Source organism: Sceloporus occidentalis, unplaced genomic scaffold (genome assembly GCF_023333645.1).
Source record: "Sceloporus occidentalis isolate IW3139 unplaced genomic scaffold, rSceOcc1.0.p SCAF_2, whole genome shotgun sequence".
NCBI lineage: Eukaryota > Metazoa > Chordata > Lepidosauria > Squamata > Phrynosomatidae > Sceloporus > Sceloporus occidentalis.
In genome coordinates this window covers 158,445,267-158,460,293 of record NW_028316982.1, presented here as the reverse complement: position 1 = coordinate 158,460,293, position 15,027 = coordinate 158,445,267, and the positions used below count along the sequence as shown (strand labels likewise).

At 39.8% G+C, this 15,027-nt stretch overlaps 1 protein-coding gene across 8 annotated transcripts in view; it reads left to right on the top strand.

Annotated features, from left to right (window-relative positions):
* Window positions 1-15,027, top strand: part of NALCN (sodium leak channel, non-selective) — a 300,415-nt gene that overhangs the window by 160,477 nt on the left and 124,911 nt on the right. For all 8 annotated transcript variants that reach the window (XM_089511232.1, XM_089511233.1, XM_089511229.1 and 5 more), the window contains 2 exons: window positions 6,176-6,307; window positions 11,134-11,301. In XM_089511232.1, the coding sequence (XP_089367358.1) occupies window positions 6,176-6,307; window positions 11,134-11,301 (300 nt within the window). The remainder of the gene's footprint in view (window positions 1-6,175; window positions 6,308-11,133; window positions 11,302-15,027) is intronic.

The following is a 15,027-nucleotide window of genomic DNA, read 5'->3' as shown; positions in this document are numbered from 1 at the left end:
TCAATATTATTATTGTTGTTGCTGCTGCTGCTGCTGTTATTGTTATTATTATATTTATTTGTATCCCGCTCTTTTCCCAGAACTGGGACTCAGAGTGGCTTCACAATATTAAAAGAACAATACAATTAAAAATGTACATCAATGGTATATAGATGGCATCTATCCCCCACAAGATTGGCAAAAATATCTAAAAACAAAGAAAGTTTATGTTGGAGATGCCAAACCAGAACCTTCTACCACATGTGGTGAACTTGCCCCCAAATTAAAAAGTTCTGGATTGAAGTGCATATAATAATTCAGGAAACTTTACAAATTTAAGATTAGGTTGAAACCAGAGACATGCTTATTAAATATGGTGGACGAGGCAAATGCAAGGAAAAAATTGAAACAACTATTATATTTAACAACCACAGCAAGGATAACAATTGCAAAAAGGTGGAAAGAGAATCGTGCATCTGAAGTAGATGAGTGGTTAATTAAAACTCTTGATGTAATAGAAATGGACAAACTGATGAATTTATTGAAAGAGGAAGAAATTAATGATGAAGAATTAGGATGGGAACCATTCATCAAATATTGTAACAAATAGTGGATGAGTACAGACAATACGTAAACTTATAAACAAGGCGAAAATGTATATAAGCACACGAGTTTACTGCTCTGTAATACAATCTATTAATACCGGTTTCAACATGTCTCAGGAAGATATCGTAATTCGGTTACTACAATACTGATTAATACGTAAGATTTATTATAAGAGTACTTATAAGACTGTAACACTCTTTTTGTTAAATATGATTTGTACACTGGATGACCCGAGGATAAGAGAGATGTCACTATTAATTCTTTACATGGTAACATTGGGTCGAATTATTTATGCACAATATTGGAAGAGGAAGGAAATCCCTGATGAAGATGTTTGGCTAATTAAATTGAGAGAAGCTAAGGAAATGGATATGTTGACAGAGAGCTTGAGGAACAAAGATATGAAGATAGTAAATAAGAGATGAAAATGTTTGGATCTATATTGTGGGCTTAAGATATCATAGATATGGCATGGCGTCTCAATATAGTGATTGTTCTAGAAGAAACTAGACTATAGGCCCTTATTACTCTGGGAGATTCCAACTGGAATTGAGTTATACTCGGCTTCTATCCTAGGATAGATAGATAGGATAACAAAAGCTAAGAAATTCAAGCTGGATGTGGTGGAATATAGTGTATGTTAAGATAGCTAAGTACCATAATGGTTGCTGGAAGTACTTGAAGAGAATTTTAAACGGTAATGAATAAGCATGTATGTTTAATGTATCCGTGTGTTGTTGTGTATTATGTTTGTATTTGTTCGGTATCCATATTTGTATATTGTATATATCATATTTTTGTGTAATATTTTTTTTAAAAAAAAAAAGACTATAACACTCTTTTAAAGGGCACAAGAGAAGAAAAGATAGTGAGATAAGGGAACAAAATTAGAATGGGAAGGAGGAAAAAAAAGAAGGCTGTGTTTAAATTTGTATGCATAACACAAGAAAACTATATCAAGGGGATAGAAGGGGAGGGGGAGGTAAAGTTAAAATAACTGATGTAATTGGACGAGTGTAATACTGTTTTTTTTATCTTATGTGACTTTTTGTTAATATGTGAATATGTTAATAAAGAATATTTAAAAATTAAAAAAACATACAAAAGAGGTGCATTAAAAAGAAATTAAATTATTACAATGTTAAATAGACTGCTATTAAAATAATAAAATACATTTTAAAAAATAAAACTGTATAACACATTTTAAAGTGAAACAACATCCCAAGCCAGTGCTTTACTAACATTCTGTTCTAAAAGCCTGTCTGAACAGGTAGGTCTTAGCCTGCTGGTGGAAGGCCCTCTTGGAGCTGGAGTCGAGACATGTGGCATGCGGATGTCACATCCCCAAGCCGCCGGGAGGCTGGCGTATTTTGCTGGTGTGTTTAGCCACTTAGAGAGCTGATTATGTTTAGCCTGGAAAAGAGATGGTTAAGAGGTGATATGATAGCCCTGTTTAAATATTTGAAGTGGTGTCATATTGGTGATGGATGCTCCAGAAAATAGGATACGAAACAACATGCAAGATACAGAAAAAGAGAAACCACCTCAACATTAGGAGGAACTTCCTGTCAGTAAGAGCTGTTGAGCTCTTCAGCAGTGGAATACACTCCCTCAGAGAATGGTGGCATCTCCCTCTTTGGAGGTCTTAAAATAGAGGTTGTATGGCTATTTGTTGGGATGCTTGGATTGTGTGTTCCTGCTGGCAGGGGATTGAACTGGATGGTTCTTATGGTCTCTTCCAATTCTGATTCTATGGTTACATCAGAAACATTGATGTGGCCTCTCTGGAGAGTGCAAGAGTGAAAACTGCCCTCCTGCCCTCTCAGCAACTGCCTGTCTCTGCCATGGAGGAAACATATGGGAGGATAATTTGGATCCAGTTCCTTGAAGTACCTTCTAATTGTGCTTCACACTGAGGTCATGGTTCTCAAATAGACATGCATTACTTCAGCTGGCAACTCCATCTAAATTAAAAGGAAAAACAATGGGAAGACTGTCCTTCTTTGTATGAATTTCTTGTTTAATCACATTGTAAATGTCCTTTATCCAAAAGCATCCAGATTATTAAAAGTGACCTATTACAGGCTGATGTATGTTTTTAGAGATATTGCATAGTTAATCATCTGCTTAATGCCCTCCAGACAAGGAACTAGGTCACCCTTTTTTTCACACTAATAAACGACTTACTGTAATATTGGGAAACTTGCAGTGTGAGCCTTTATTTGGGAGTAAGACTCCACTGGTTTCACTGACACTTAACTTGAAGCAAGGGTGCAGCCTTTTTTTTTTTTTTTTAAAGAAAGCTAAAATGTATTTGGCTTCCACTTTCCTCATTGCAGCTAATCTTTGGTTCAATTTTGATATTTTACAGCCATACAAAATTCTGACACTTTCATCAGAGAATTGCTTTCATCTCATCCCAATATTGTTTAAGAAGCTCTTTGAAGGACTAGAAAATGAAGGAGTAATTTAAGTAAGAGCAGTACCTGGAAAAACAGTTTTCACAATAACTTTCCACAGTGTGTACTTTGAAAAGCTTTGAAATCCAAATGCCACATGGCTGACCAAACAACAGCCCAAATAGCATTCAGTTCCATGGTGTCAATGAGAAGATGCTCTGTTCATACATCCCACATTGATGTTGCAGCACAGATATAGTAGCAAAACTAATATTTGTGAAGTGGGGATTCAGCATATACACTTTTTCCTCCAGCCATTAAGTACTGGGATTAAAATTCAGTGGAGGGGGGCAGCAAACAGAAAAGCATATCTCTGAGAAAGAAATGCAAATTTCTGCCCATGAGACAAATTAAATATGAAATGGTGAGAAGAGAACCAAGTAGGGTTCAAAATATTTGCCTGTGTGACTGTTCACAGCCATGTTTTTCCCCCTTTAATACTCATATAATTTTAGAGATCAAAGAGTGAGCAAAATGCTGTCACACTATGTATCCAGTATGTGGCTACAGACCTCTGTGTGTGTGTGTTGAGTGCCTTCTTTTCTGACATGGTGATTCTAAGGCGAACCTATCATGGGATTTCCTTGGCAAGATTTGCTCAGAGGTTTTCTCTGTGACTAGGCTAATATCAAAATATGTATCTTCACATGTTTGAATGAACTTGGGCCCTATAAACGGGCATGAAGCACCGTGCTCGTGCCAGTTTTAGGGTTAGGGATGGCGCAGAAACCACATGGTCCCTAACCCTAAAATGGTGCGGCGCCGTAACAATGGTGGTGCCCCATGTACACGGCTGTTGCCGTTGTTACGTAAGTGCCACGCGGTGTCCGCGCGTTGCCGCACGGTGCTTACGTAACAAGTATGCCAGTGATGCAGTCATTACGTCGGCCCTGCGGCACAAAAAGAACCTGGTTTTTCTGGGTTCTTTTTCGTCTGGAGGGAAGCTGTGCAGTTTGGTGGCTGCGGCTTCCCTCTGGAGGAAATTAGGCCACCGGCAGGCCGCCCTTATCGGGCAATCTGTCCCTCGCCTTGGTGTCTATTCCTGAGAAATATAATCCAAAATTAGTGTGTGCAGCAGAGCTCCCATGGAGTCGTGGGGAGGGGAGTACAAATTCATCTGGAAGTATGGCTCAGAAGAACACTGCAAGTAGACCAGGCAGAATGTCACCAGGTTAAGATACCTAAAAACAAGGGAAGTCGATGTCTGATCTTAAAAGGGCCCAAACTGAGGCCAAGGAGACATTTATTCTGATGAAAATTTCGTCTCTTCTCAGCCCTTTTATGCTCCTCAATTTGACTACACTTCTCAGGCTCCAGCCTTTTGCTAAAGAATATTGAATCTTTAAGTATCAGCCCTATGGCCTAGTACTCTACAATCTCATTGACTTCAAGTCACAGGCGCTACCTACTTTGGCATAATGAGGAGTTCAGGGGCCTTGGACAGGCATAAGATGGAGTTTGGGGGTGTTGGGGACAAATAGGTTGGGCCTTGGCCAGACTGTCATCCAAATTCAGGGTTCTGAATTTCATGGATTCCAGGCATCACAAGATTGCTGCTGCTGCTGCTGTTGTTATATTTATAGTTAAACTATGGATGCCGGCCATGAAAGCCTTCGACTTCACATGTTGTTATATTTGTTTGTCTCCCACATTCCCAGAACTGGGAGTCACTGCAGCTTAAAGTTTAAAAGAGCAATATAGTTGAAACCATACAAAAAGAGAACATTAAAATAGAATTAAACTAGTCACAATATTAAAACATTTCCAATTGCTAATTAAAAGAACAAAATGCAATGAAAAAGTTTTAAAAGCTATTAAAAATAGTACAGTTTAAAACAATAAAGCACTCCCTAGGTCATCCTTTAAAACCCTTCTGAATTAAAAGACCTGTCATGATAAAAAGGCTTTTACCTGTCTATGGGAGGACAGCAGGGAGGTCCATTCTGGCATCTCTAGAAAGGGGTTTTCAGTGTCTAGGGGCAGCCATGAGAAGGCCTTCTCTCTCTCAAATCCCCACCAGCTGTGTTTCTGTAAGTTGACCAGACATCCTCCTTTTCCATGATATGCCCTATGTTTCAACTTTCTGTCCAGAGGGGATTCCAAAGTGTCCTCCATTTTTAGCATGAGTAAGAAGCATGAATTTATCTTTGTATTAAGTGTTTTTAGCTTTTATTTGGTCATGTCCTCCATTTTTCTTGAATGTACTACATTTTAGGGTGCCTTGTCCTCCTTTGCGGTTCTGGTCACCCTGTGCTTATGAAGATAGTTGTACTGAGAGGAGGGCTTCTCCTGATGATCTCAGGACATCAGCAGGCACATACAGGGAGATACTGTCTGACAGGTAGCTTGGACCTGAGCCATATAGGGCTTGATAGGTTTGGACATCTCAGGATTGGGCACAGGTTCTCTGGTTCAGTTATGTGGCTCAGGTCCTGTGCTCCTTCTTTCAGCATCGCTGGCAAGCACTACTGATTATAAAACTGAAAAAGAAATTAGCAATTTTAAGAATATGATCTGCGCATAGGAAACTGCTTAATACCAGGTCTAACTATTTGACCATCCAATCTGCTGTGACTATCTACTTTGAAGAATATCACACTACACTGTTGTTCCACTTTAACTGCTCTGGCTGCCTCTTGTGGATTTCTAGGGCTCATAGTTTAGTGAGGCCTAACTGAGGCTCAGTTCATAGTTTAGTGAGGCTGAGATTTCTAAATGCCCGTCCCTAAACTGCAGATCCCAGGATTCCAGAGGAAGCAGCCATAGCAGTTGAAGTAGGATAACAGCACTATAACAGTGTAGTGCGGTATTATATTACATCTAGTAGAGTGGCTCCTTTGGGTCTCAGACCAAGATTGGTCACATCTACATACATATCAGCCTATCTACAATTCTATCCTTTTAACCGAAGATGGTTAAAATTAAATCTGAGACTTCCTAAGTACAACGTATCTCCTCAGCCAATGAACTAATGTGCCCACCCTATTCAGGAGGTTTTTTTTAATGACTGTTAGTACTTCTGGCTGAAACAGCTGTCTCAAATGAAGATGATTATTTCTCTGTATAATGAAGATGTTTTTCTTTTTCAGTAAAGCTTTTCTCTATACACATACAATTCTTTCCTTCCACAGAGAATGATGAGGTCCTCAGTTTTCCATATGTTCATCTTGAGCATGGTGGCCGTGGATGTCATTGTCGCTGCTAGCAATTATTATAAGGGAGAGAATTTTAAGAGCCAGTATGATGAATTCTACCTAGCCGAGGTGAGTGCCCTGAAATTACCAAAGACTTATTCAGCAAGTGAACCCAGGCAAATGTCAAACAATGTTAAATGTATGTTATTTTTCATGATTATTATTCTTAAAAGCACAGTGAGAATTATTTACTGATTCGTTCAAATTCTCTGACTATAGCCGACAAGCCTCCTATGCATTTTTCTAAAAGGCCATTACCTCAGAGAAAATGTCAGCAGTAATGAGATCCAGCAGGAGGGTACTGTTGGCAGGCTGCACCCAGCCAAGTTTTTTCACAATAGGAATGAAGGGGCTGAGACTATGGTGGTGAACTACTCATTCTTTTCTAAAAAATTTAAAAGGAAAAAAAAAACCCTTTTGTCTCACCATAGAGTCTACATGATTGACTTTGTGGTGAGGTAGTCATTTTTGTATAGGAAACTATTCCTTGCTTCAAAATGCATTTCAATAATTCCTGAGTTTAGGCTTAGATAACTACCACTTACCCTGTGTTTGTACCACTGCCATCAGAGGTGTACTACATAATCAATGCTTGGATGGGGGAGGACATACACCTTAAATACCCAGTCAAGATACATGTGCAGAACATTCTTCTTCTTAGATAACCACAACAGACTATGATTAGAAATAGTCATTATCATCTTCTGGCACCTTAAAGACTTAAGTTTGATTTGACATAAGCTTTCATGGACTTCTGCCCACTGCATCCAGTGCATCTGATGAGCTGATATGGATTTCACTTATGCTTATGCCAGATAAAACTTGCTATGTCTTTAAGGTAGTGAAGAGAGTACTGAAAAATATGTTAGAAGGAGAAAACAGTAATGAAACAAGCTCAACATGCACTAAGATGGTCAACAGTTTATTCCTTTTAAAATAGCCCAATCCATTTTGGCCTGTAAGAGAAAAGGCCTTCTCCAGGGGACTTCAACAGAAATCACTGGAGTTGTGAACATGCTCCATAATCTGTGTTCCACTGCTCTCTTTGCACCCTGTCATTTTGGGAGCCCCAACTGAGCAGCTGGTGAGTAGCAACCAAGAAGCTTCTCTCCCGTGCCAGTCTTGCAGCAAAGAGCAGCATGGGAGAAAGGCTTCTTGGTTGTTGTTTGACTGGCTGCTCAGTTACTGCTCCCTTTGCACCCAGTCACTTGGAAGTAGCAACCGAGCAGCTGACAGAGCAGCAATCAAGAAGCCTCTCACCCATGGCAGCCTTCTGGCAAAGGCCAGCACAGACATTTCTTTGGCTGCTGTTCCCAAGGTGACTGGATGTAAAGGGAAAAGCTTTTCCTTGGTGCAGAAGAAGTCTCAATACTTTTTCACTAGGGTGGAAAGGGGCACAACCAGCTTCTTTTCTCACTGGTGAGGAAGGGCTCTCAATCCAAGAGAGGCAAAGGAATCTTTCCAGGAATACTCCTCCTCGTCCTTCTCTAGAGACATGCTTTCCCCAAACAGCTTCAAGTTGCCTCACACCCACACTCACACCAACATTGCTTCTTCTGTTACCTCTTCTCTCAGCCTTTCCAGTGAAAGAAAGCAAGAGCAGCAGTGCAGCTCCAACCTGGCAACTAAGTTCCGGCAAAACTCACAAAGCTTAAGCAGAGTCCTGAATGTTAATGCTCCTTTTTGCCACCACTTGTCCCCTATTTCCACATGATCTAACTCCTCACTTTAGTCAGTCAGTCTCAATATGGGGCTGCGGGAGTGAGCTTGTGTAGACAGGAGAAAAGCAGGAGACACCACCACATGTGATCAATGAGGCTGCACAGTGGGGACCCTGAAAAGAGAAATTTCATGCAACCCTCATCCTCAAAGGCTGCTGGTTCCCACTGTCTTTCTTGCACACCAGTACTTTGACAGAACTCTCTCTGCTGCCCCCTTTTCCCTCACCCCCCTAGGAGGTGGTACTGCCCACTTTATAATTGCTATAACAGTTTATAGTATTCCAAATGCCCCAGGATACCATAAGTAGTTTTCTGTGGGTCTTTCGGGGTATGTGTCCATGTTCTAGAAGAGTTTATTCCTGATATTTCACCAGTATCCGTGGCTGGCATATGTGGCTGGCATCTCTGAAGATGCCAACCACAGATGCTGGTGAAACATCAGAAATAAACTCTTCTAGAACATGGACACATAGTCCAAAAGACCCACAGAAAACTATGGTCTTCGATGTACCATAAGGAGTTAGTTGCTCCAGCTGGCCACTTCCACCTGCAGGGCTCCCGCTTGTGCCATAGGTTTGGGAAGGCACTGTACATGCATACTCATCAGATCTCTGCCTTCTTCCATGTTGGTTGGTTTCTTTTAATTTGCAAAATAACGAAGTTCTACACACTGTTATTCCCAGGAAGCTTTTGAAAATGCAGAGACCAGTACTTTATTTTTAGGGTGACTCATTTTGCTGGGTGTAACCCTTGAGTTCAACATTTGAAATAATTGTGATACTAATATAGATGTTGCAGTCTTACATGTTGTATTTTTTTTTCAAATGAAAAAGAAGATTGGAACTTCAACCCCACTCTGTTGAATTATGAACTTTTTAAAATACATAGGTCACGCAGTTCCTGGAGCTTACTTGCAGGCTGGATGGAAAAAGTGCTACTGGGTGACAGCTTCCACTCTTTGCCTTCCACAATCATGCCAGACACATACACACATATACAGTTCCATAGAGGCAGCTACTTTAGCACAAGAAGTGACAGCATACTGAAAAGTTCTCACCCAGCTGCTCTGTGCAATGCCACTCTGCCTTCTTGCATTTAAGGCCGAACTATCAAAAAACCTCACTCCAGGGGTGCCTGTTTGGGTCTGGAGTTTTGACTCACAAATAGTGATGCCTGAAACACTCTTATCTAAGCATTTTTAAGTTATGTATTTTTAAGTTTAACCAAATGTTTATGCACATCACATGATTAATATTTTTTAAACAAATAAGTAACTTTGAGTGCCTTTGACAAGCATATAAAATGCAAATTAACCATCTTACACAATTTCAGAATATATTAACATATATTTAAGTCTGTAATTGTTAATCTTCTCATATTGGAACAGTGAAAAACACCAACATTATGGCATGTGCTTTTACCATGATAGATAACATTCAAAAGGGTTTTTTCAGATGTGTATGAAAAAAAATACACTTGTCTTTGACCTAAAAGGCTATTTGTTTATATTTGTACTACACAGCTATATTTTGAGGTGAAATCCTATCATTTTTTTCATGAAATTTTTTGGAAAACATGTATGCTGCTTTGGGGGGAAATCACTTCATTCAAGGGATGAGCTAGAAGAGGGGGGACCATTTGATAATGGCAGAACAAGGCAGTGAATTGTAAACTGAACTTGAAAAGGGTGTTTTGTTTTGTAGACTAAAACTCTCAAAAGTTCCCTTTCAATATGGCTGGAGGGCTCTATGAGTTATAGACCAAAAAAGTAACTTTTCTGAGGTCTAGTTGTAAAGAATTATTTATAACCAGTTTAATCTAGGCTGAAGTTTGAGACAAAAGTGCTGCCACTGATGCAGAACCTGTTGTTCTTCTTATTGGTTTTATAAGCCAGGGTGTCTTATCCTTCTGTAGTCTGCCTAGTCTACACTGGCCAGGATATTCCATTGCAGCCAGGTGTATCATGGCCCCACAGCTGCCCTGTTCTGCCCCCATTGCCTTCACCTGCATTTCTTCACTGCCACAGCTGTCTGCACAGACATCCCACTGGGCCACCCACCGCATCTACCACCACCATGGATTGCTCACTTCTCAGGTCAGGACAAGGCAACCGGTGACAATCACATGGTGGGTGACCTGTTCAGATTTCAGAATGAGCAACCCATGGTAACAGATACACTGGGCCACCCAGTGGGCCGCCTGTGCACACAGCCATTGTGGCATGGAAATGGAGAGCTCCAGATCTTCTAATTGAGTCTTTAAAATTTGTTTTAATGCTGTTATTCTCTGGTTGAGAGATGTGCCGGAAGTTGTCCGGAATGCCCACACCAGCACAAGGGTTTGGAGCAGGCGTTGTCTGAACAAGATGCCACCAGACTGGGGAGGGGGAAACAGGCCTTTTGGCCTATGCAGACAGGGTCTCAGTTGACAGGTAGAGCTAAGTATTCTTTCTAGTGCTGTAAAGAATATTCGTCAAAATTCAATAAACAGAAGAATTATGTTATTCGAAGATTTTGAAAGCTTTTTAAAGAGAAGAAATTATGAGCACTTCTTGATAAACAAATAAGAATTATGCTTTTTTTAATTTGATGGCCAGGATTTGACTATTTTGCATAAGCAAAGGTACCATTCATATTGGGTTTTTCTAACAGAGGAATGTTCTTTAAACCTCTTGACATGCTAATTGAGTTTGAAATGCAAGGTAGGTAGTGTAAATGTTCGCCTCCCTTGTCTTTTATTTTCATTCAAGAAATCTGTGAAAAATACTTCTCGACAAGGAGAAAAAATAACCTTTTGAAAGTTGGACTTTTGAAAAGAATATTTTTAAAATAAATTCACATCTAGTTCTTGATGGGAGAGAAGAAAAAAATTGATTTGTCCCAATACTAAAAGAAGTAGAGGAGAGAGTTGCCTGCTGCTGCTCATTGCCTTGTCATGAATGGGTCCAAGTAGACCTTACTCTTGGCAAAATGTTCTTCTTGGGAAGCACAACATACATTCTTCCTGGCTAATTACAAAGATGAGGATGCATTTCTCTTCTGTTCATGGGAACTCATCTAAGCACTTTCCTTGACAACATCCAGACAATTGTAGTATAAACTAATCCTTGGAAACTGGATTCTAGGATCTTGTCAGTAATATTAGGGTTTTTTTCCTTCTTGTGTGTCCCACCAGGTTGCATTTACTGTCCTGTTTGACCTGGAAGCTCTCCTAAAGATCTGGTGCCTTGGCTTTACTGGATACATCAGTTCATCTCTTCACAAGTTTGAACTGCTGCTCGTTATTGGAACTACTCTTCATATTTATCCAGACCTCTATCATTCACAATTTACATATTTTCAGGTACTGTACAAATTTCTACATCTGTCCTATTTCAGGGTGGCAGGTGCCCACATAGGTGCACTGTTAGTCTAAGAAACCAAGGAGTGAAAAAACCAAGCCAGTTCAGGGTCATACACAGAAACATGTTTGAAGCAGCCAGTGTCTAAGCAAAGAAGGCAGGCAAATTCCACTCAGGAAGTCACCAAAGAGAATAAACTAAGGAGCAAACCAAAGTTCCAAAAAATAGGGGAGCAGGGAATGGTACATGATGCCAAAGGGAGAGATTGTAGAGTTATTGTTTTGCAGCAAGCAAACAGCTGCAAATGAGCACAGCTGGTCTGATTATCTCAGTGTTTCCTTTTTAAGACAGTTCAAACCCTTTCCTGCTCTTTTGTTGCTATCATTTGAGTCTACAGTGCTTGAAAGGATGTAGTAGCCCAGCCTATAATTACCTTTCTTCAGGATCTACATGAGATGACCCAAGCTTTGCTTCCAAGGCAGGACTACCAGCTTTCTCTGGCTCCAAAGCAGGACTGGTAACCTCCTTTGGCTCTAACTGCAGCCAATTCTCTTGGCATTCTTTCCCCTCCTTCCTCACAAAAGCAGGCCTCCTTCAAGACATGACAATATCAGAATACAGTGGGAAAATTTGATTTTGAATTGCCCAAAGTTAGCCACTTAATATTATACATATTGTAGGAGTGTAGGAGTTTAATTATGACATTCGAATTTTAAAGATGTATTCGTTCTTTTATTTGTATTAAATGTATATCCCACATTTTCTCTACAATTGGGTACTTTCAATGGGTTTTTAAGTGTGTTAAAAATACACATTTAGTAGTAGAACACTAAAGCTAGTGAGTTTAAAATATTTCATAATTTTTTAAAACAAAATTACACACCAGTGCCAAGGGTCTGTCTAGATAAACCATATCCTTGCCTACCAATGGAACTGCATCAAAGATGGAGCCAGGCTGGCCTCTTTTGGCTTAGAATTCAGGAACTTGGAAGCAGCCACCAAGAAGGTCCTTGCCTATGTTTCATCAAAAATGACTCCATCAAAAATACTGTTTCAATCACAGCAAATGTTACACTGCATTTGATTTTAAAAAATGAAAAACATAGTAGGACTTATACATAATGGATAAACACATAGAAATGAATGAGAAGTAATTAATAATACATAAAAGGTTAATAATGAATGGTACACATAAATCTTTTACAAATAGTGAACAGGGTGCAGTCAGCCAAGCAGGATTCTTTATTTGGAAACTATGGAAATCTGAATAGCTTTCTATTTTGAGTTAATGATGTTCTGCTAAATCCATTTAGAAAGTATGTGTCAGCACTGAAACAACTTTTAAACCTATGAAGATTCTGCTGTTCAAGTCTTAAGAGTTTACTCAACTAACTGCAGTCAGAAGGATTACACTTGGGCCACATATATTGTTGTTAACTGTCAAGTCAACTTCAACTTATGGCAACCCCATGAAAACGAGAATTCCAAGTCACCCTATCATCATCAGCCCTGCTCAGGTCTTGCAGACTCAAGGCCATGGCTTCCTTGATTGAGTCTATCCATCTGTAATGCAGTCTTCCTCTTTTTCTGTTGCCTTCTCCCTTATCAGCATTGCTGTCTTTTCTAGTATGATGACTTCTCATGATATGTCCAAAGTACAACAGTGTCAGTTTAAGTATCTTGGCTTCTAAGGAGAGTCAGGTTTGATTTGCTCTAGGACCCATTTATTTCTTTTTATTTTTAGCGGACCACAGTATCTGTAAAACTCTTCATCACCACATTTCAAATTAGTTGATTTTCTACCTCTCAGCTTTCACAACCATACATAGAATTTGAAAATACCTAGGCATGGACAATCCTAAATTTAATGTTCAGTTATACTGTATATACTCATGTACAGTATAAGTCTAGAAATTTTAGTCAAAAAACTGACTCCAAAAACCTGTGTTGACTTATGCAAGGGTCAATAAGTACTGTACTTTAAAAAGGAACCATCCTCTGGTGAAAGGCAAGAGCATTATCTGTCCTGGAAGCACTCCCCCCCCCCCCCCCCCACACACACACACTATTCTCTCATCCATCCAGCCTTTACTATAATCACAAACAATGAAGATTTTCACACCAGCGCTTACCATGGGGTAAGCTGGTAGAACACCAGTAAAATGCCAGGTAAGTGTGCATGTATGAAAACCTGACATGCTTCTCAAACAACAGGGAATCATCCCCTTGTCTCTAGCATCCTTGAATCATTCATGGAACAACAATTTCCTATGAACAGAAACTTTACGTTCATAGAAATTGCTGCTGCACAAACGATTCAAGGTCACTAGGCGTGAGGAGACAATTCCCTGCCATTTGAGATGTGCATCAGGCTTTTATACATGCATGCTTCCCTGACATTTTACTGGCATTTTACCAACCCTTACCCCATGGTAAGCGCTGATCTGAAAATCTTCAATGTCTGCTGGAATTCTGTATGTTCTTTAATATTGTTTTCCTTTGCTTCATCCATCGCATCCTTTGTTACATGTCCCTAAGTTTTACTCTTCACTTATCCATGGGTCATATCAAAGGCCCTGGACAGATGGGCCCTTTCGCACATCCTGGTGACGTGCTAGGGTTGCCTTGGGCGCCGTTTCCAGATGCCCCACAATCCTAGGACGTCACCAGGACGTCATTGCTGCACAGTGCCGTATATATGTGTTCGTGCCGCCACAGGCAGTTTGCGGCAGCACTAAAAGGAGCCACTTTTCAGCACTCCTTTGCTTTCCATGTAGCCGCATGGCGCAGTTTGGTTGCTGTGGTGCGGCTATGCAGAAAAGAGACCTCATTCTGGCGGTCTGTACCCCACCAAAATCCCCAATTTTGGCCCCAAAACCTGCTCTCGACTTGTACATGAGATCAACTTACAGTCGAGTATATGTGGTATATCTTGACACTTTAGGATCTTGTCTAGTTCCTTCATAACTGCCCTTCCAAGTCCGAGACTTTTTTCTGATATCTTGACTTCAGTTTCCATTCTGATTCACGACTGAGCCAAGGTATGGAAAATCTTGAACTATTTTGATGCTTTATCATCTGCTTTAAAGTTATGTAAATAATCTGTGGTCATTAGTTTTGTTTTCTTAATGTTCAACTGTAAACCTTAATGTTCAACTGTTCCAAATCTTTGCTATTTTCTGTGCCTACAGGAAAAAAGCCCACAAGAAATTGTTCACAGAAAAAAACCACTGTCATAAATGCACACAAAAAAAAAATGCCTACATGGAAAACTGCTTACACAGAAAAAGCTCAAATGGAAAAATTATTGTATTCAAAATGTTAATGTGAAACAATACTTGCATCTCCCATTGCAAATTACAGCCATGTGCAAGACCCTTGCAAAAAGCTAACTGAGGCACCACAGAATTAGATGCTTTGCCCACACCACATTTGCCTAACCCAAAGACCATAAATTTTGGCAATCCTGAAAGTTATCGTCAACTGATAGTTCATGATTCTGTTGTAGATGATCGAAACAGAACTCATGTTTTAGGCTATAGAGATCTTGGGCTTGAAGTGAACAAAGATACCATCTATGATGATAGCACCTTTGATAAAATGCCAAATATGTGTTACCAATTGTATGCATGGTATGCCAATGTGGGTAATTCATATCCACCATATATTTACATTTTACTGGAAAAGAAAGAACATGGACATCTATAATAGAATGTTTGGAATAAAGA